The 5,093-nt window shown below is 47.7% G+C and overlaps 1 protein-coding gene across 1 annotated transcript; it reads right to left on the minus strand.

Annotated features, from left to right (window-relative positions):
• Positions 1 to 105: 105 nt before the first annotated feature.
• Positions 106 to 3,780, minus strand: LOC135440565 (ycf66-like protein). Its single transcript, XM_064699848.1, has 2 exons — positions 3,549 to 3,780; positions 106 to 470 (listed from the first exon to the last, which is right to left on the minus strand). The coding sequence occupies exons 1-2, from the start codon at positions 3,778 to 3,780 to the stop codon at positions 106 to 108; spliced, it is 597 nt and encodes a 198-aa protein (XP_064555918.1).
• Positions 3,781 to 5,093: the final 1,313 nt, after the last annotated feature.

The raw sequence follows: 5,093 nt of genomic DNA on the forward strand, positions 1-5,093 counted from the left end.
TGACATCTTATTACTTCATTTTTCCGTTCTCTTAATCTATGATTATATGTACATATTTGTGCGCGGGCCTCATTGTGACTCCGCGTCACACCGTCCAACCTGCCCCTAGATAGCCCCTATTCGGGACGGTGACCCCGGTATCGGTGTCAGTGTCCTCGGTATGAGTGGCGGCGGCGAATCGCACCACTCCTCGTCGCGCGGTCTGGGCACGAGTGGTGGCAGCGAGTCGTGCTGCTCCTCGTCGCTAGGCCTTGGCACAAGTGGTGGCGGCGAGTCGTACCCCTCCTCGTCACGTGGCCTTGGCACAAGTGTGGGCGGCGAGTCCCGCCACACCGAGTCGATGGCTTTCGGGGACGTTGGCGACGATGATCCTCCTGACTCATAGTTAAGCGCCCATTGCAACGGGTCGTCGCTCCTATCACTCTGCCTCTCCCACTCCAGATCGAAGTCTTGGTCGCGCTCCAATTTATCTGTGGAAATATGAAGTGTTATAAAGAGTCTACTTAACTCCTCTACCATTTCGCCTATGACGATGATGTCTTCCAGGTAGGCGAAAGCGTGGAGCTCCATTTCCGGGCCTATCACCGGATCCAGTGCTCTCTGGAACGTGGCGCAGGCCGAGGGCAGAACAAGGGCATCACCTTCCACTGGTATAGTCCCCGTCCTGGAACTCTGAACGCGTTATACTGCCTGCTCCCTTCCTCCATGGGTATCTGCCAATATCCTTGCTTCAGATCCAGCGTCGATATATAGCGTGCGTGCCGCAGGCGGTCTAAAATGTGGTTCATCCGGGGTACTGGGGGTACTTCAGCTGCCGATAGTCGATGCACATAGGCTAAGCGCACATTTCAAAAAGCAAATAAAAAAGTGCGAGAGGCGCACCGTCACTTGCGCCAACGAGGGAGCATCAGCGTGCCATATCCGGCGACGCCCAGCTGATGCGACGGACCAGCAAAAGAAGGACATCTATACCTCGACTACAGACAGAAGACACCAGATGCAGCTATATACTTTTAATATATTAATATAATAATAAAAATTTTTGTAAAATTCAGCGGAAACACATCCGCTCGATTAGCAGCATAGCCCGTAAAGCTATGCGAAACACAAGGTAGGCTTTTGTCATATTATCCAAAATTTAAAAAACAAAATAAGCCTTATATATGGCAAAATCTTAAATAAGCTTAACACAAAAAAAAAATGGTCATCTGCCAATATTAAAAATCCAAAAACTATCTAATTGTACATAAGTAGAAGAACATTATTAAAATTTGAAAATAAACCAAAATTTAAATTTGAAAAGAGGAATTTTATAAGTAATAATTCGTTCAGTTACAATACAACGATATAAGACATTTTAACTAAAATAGGCTCCAAGGTTGAAAAATCAGCCGCAAATGTCATTAATAATGTAAAAGTCATTGATCATAGAGAAAACTTGGAAGAAATTGCAATTCTATTGCTAATCATAGCCGTTGTATCTGTCATTTCTTTAGGACTCAAAATTTATGCAATGCGTTACAAAAAAATCAAAAAACGTTACTTGAGCAGGGCAAACGATTTAAAAAAATCTTAAATTCGAAAAATTTTTTTTTAACAATGGCAGTTATAGAATCCATTATTAGGCTCACATATATAGATAAGCCAGATTTTTGTACAGCGAATTCATTACAGTATATAAATTCGAACAAGAATATATAGAAACTTACGGCACTAACACAAGTCCGTTAAGACATTGCCAGAAGATAGAAAACGGACTAGTAGTTCTTAATACGTTGCCATATGTCTCGGTGAAAATAATTACTGAAGAAGTGCCACATGGAATGGCACCAGATAGCACAAAAAAAAAAAAAAAATAAAGCTGCATATATCGAATTTCAACCTAATAAAATAATTATTGTGCGGTTGCACAGTATTGGAATGGACGCAAATCGTTACCATTCTTAGGGAACAACGTGAGGAAATTAATAAATTTTTCAAGTGCCTTAACAAAAGCGCACCTGTCTCACACGAGACAAAGTAAATATACGATAAAATTGTTGTAGATTCCTACAATACCAGCCGTCAACTTATATGTGACAATGCAACAAAACTAAAAGATTTGCATTTAACACAGACAGTTGATGCTTTAAGCAGTTAAAGAGAAAACATTAGACGAATTTCGGAAAGGCATAATATAACAATATTCCTTTCAAATTCTCTTAACACTTCAGCGTCATTCGACGAGAAACTGTTTTCACTGCCAGCTGATGCTAAACCATCAGATTCTAAAGTAAATAAACAAGCAATTTACAGCATAATGGCCCAAACAGCTATAAGTTTTCTCAAACTAGCCTCATCGCTCTTACCAGACATTGATGGAAAGGCAGAAAAATTACAAATTAGAAGCTACTGGCCGGGGTATGACTCTCAGTCTTACCAGGTCCAGCGAGTTACAAGACATTTATAAATTCGCTGGGAAAAAGGGTTTAAGGGGGAGGGAATAGGTATTTTGGCCAAACCAACCCTAGCTCTATTACTACACGCCTACGCTATCGGGCTGTGGCCTCGCACCAGCTATTCCTTCGGGCCGTGGCCTCGCACCAACTACACTATCGGGCCGAGGCCTCGTATCAACTCCACTACCCAAACGCTAACAGTAATACCCACTCCTGGGCTACTGTCCCGTACCACATGCTCCTACTCTAGGTTAGGTTAAACATCGGCTAATTCTAAATGCTAAAGAACTAACAAGTTTCTTTCGATAATCACGGCACACGCACTTTTATTCACTTATTGTTTAACACTATCCTGTTGTCTCTCATAAACTAAGACCCTGTCGCACTGTTTTGGAGCCCTTGCGCCCCGCTACGCACTCTATGATTTTTCTCGTTGCGACGCACGTCTAGTCACCCTTAATGTTATTTCCAAAGTGCCGGCACGCTCGCCGGCTGCCATGCGCTTGCCTCGGCCGCTTAACTTCGCCGCGAGCTTTCGCAACTTCGCCTCGGAGCTTTCGCTCTTAGCCGCCGAATTGAAGTTGCGCTCTCGAAGACGGTGTTGAGCAACCGATCGACAACGCACGGTTGCAGCGGCGGCCGGCGGTTAAATTCAAACTCACTCTTGTTCAGTTAAATTAATTAAAACATTCACGGCTTCTTGCCTCTTTACTCCTAATACTGAATCGCTTATAGTATCGATGGCTCCTTGCCTCTTACTTTGCTATGATCTTAAACTAATATATAATAATTAATACTTATAAACTAAGGAAAAATTAACGAATTGTCCCGCCAGCGGCTCCTTGACGTGATTTGGCCAAAGGGACGACGGCTCCTTGCCGTGAAAAACTGTGGGGTGGCTGATCTCAATAGCCGCCTCACACCCCCCCCCCCCCCTCACTTCGAGAAAGTGACGGTAACTTCGCCTCTCGCGTTCAGCGAAACGCTGTAGTCGTCCTTCCCGTCGGACACGTGGAAACGGGTGCGTCGGCATCGGAACCGACGGATTCGCGCCTCTCTCGCGATTAGCTCCACTACGCCCGAAGACAATGGTGTTCCGCGGGGAAAAACCTTCCTGCCCAGGGATAGAATCGGGCAGGGGTTCTGGGCGGGGCTCCCCCGTCTCGACATTGGTGTCAGGTTCCTCCTCGAGTAGTGAATCCAGGCTGGTATCCCATCCGTTGATACCGTCAAAGAGGTCCACAATGTCCTCCCACAACTCGCTCTCTGTGGGAGTCTTCGGAACCGTTGAAGATGGATCCTCGGTCGTACTACAGGGCTTGGGTGACGAAGGCGGTGCCATCGTGTTCTGGCGAGTGACAAAAGAAGCCTTTAAGAGCGGCGTCTCGCTTTCTTGGCCGAACCACGCTTCCTCTAACTCGGTCGGTTCACCGTTCGTTCCGTCGGTGACGACTCCATATCCGCGGCCGACGGGGAAATTTCCTTTCTTGCCGTCTCTATCGCTCCGGCTTCCTGCACTGATGGTGCGTGCTTACCCGTTTCGAGCGTAGGAGCTCCTCCTCGTCCACCTCGCCGGTCGCGGTTGGGGTTGTCGTTCCAGACGACCGTGGCGAGTGGGATGCAAGAGGCGGGGACGGGGAACACGAACATGGTCGTGACCTCGACGGCCATCAGCATGACCATCCCGTCCAGTCTCTCCATGATGTTGGTCCGCCGGGAGTACAAGGTATGACGGAACTGGTGAGGCGGCTCCTCTTGCCGTCCTCTTCCGTAGTATTCGCGCCCCTGACGGGGGTCACGCGGGCGGCCTCCGGCGCCAGGCCCGGAGAAAGGCTCAGTGTCTCCGCTGCTGGCGTCTTCGTCCGATGAGATTGTGATGATTTCGGGTTCCATCTGTAAATTCAACTTATTTGTTAACTTATTCGTTACTTATTTGTTAATGCCCTATCCTCTCAGTGCGGCTCACATTTTACTAAGCCTATTCTGATTTACGCTGCTAGTGTTAATCTAATCTAAACTTTAGTACAATGGTTACGTTGGGCGACGGGTGTCGCTCTCACCCTTCGCCTGCTCGTAGGCATCCATGTGCCCTGGGTCTTCCTCTTCATCATCAGTCGTCTTTTGGTGGAATGGTTTCAGCTGCGAGATATTGGCCACCCTCTTCTTATGTTCGCCTGGTTTCACCAAGCGCACAATATTGGGGGATATGAATTTGACGACCCTATAGGGGCCGTCAAACTTGGGTGCCAACTGTGCGGCGAAGCCTTCAGCGGCGTTGGATAGTTGGTGCTGCCTTAACAGCGATACTTCGGCGATACTGGCACGCATACTCGCGACCCATTTGCAGGGTGACTCGGCCACCACTGCTTGCTGACAGGTCTCTAGAGGATGTCTTGATAGTGCGTCAGACACGACGTTGAGCTTCCCTCGTCGGTAGTGAATGTCGAATTGGAATTGTTGCAGCTCCAACGCCCATCGCGCAATTCTTCCTGAAGGGCTCTTGATCGAGTTGAGCCACTTGAGTGCTAGATGGTCTGCTATCACGTCGAACCGGTACCCTTCTAGGCGCAGCGCAGCTTCCAGATCGACCATACTATTGCCAGGCACTCTTTCTCGGTGGCGGAATAGTTCACCTCAGTCTTCAGCAACTTCCGG

This window comes from Drosophila montana, unplaced genomic scaffold, assembly GCF_035044405.1.
Source record: "Drosophila montana isolate Dmon_TW-CO22-7 unplaced genomic scaffold, ASM3504440v1 contig_1051_1, whole genome shotgun sequence".
NCBI classification, from domain to species: domain Eukaryota; kingdom Metazoa; phylum Arthropoda; class Insecta; order Diptera; family Drosophilidae; genus Drosophila; species Drosophila montana.

Coding starts and splice junctions, on each gene's coding strand:
- LOC135440565 (XM_064699848.1), bottom strand. CDS start 3,780: ATGGCACCGCCTTCGTCACCCAAGCCCTGTAGTACGACCGAGGATCCA. Junction 471..3,548: donor TTCTATCCCTGGGCAGGAAG/GTTTTTCCCCGC, acceptor ATATTTCCACAG/ATAAATTGGAGCGCGACCAA.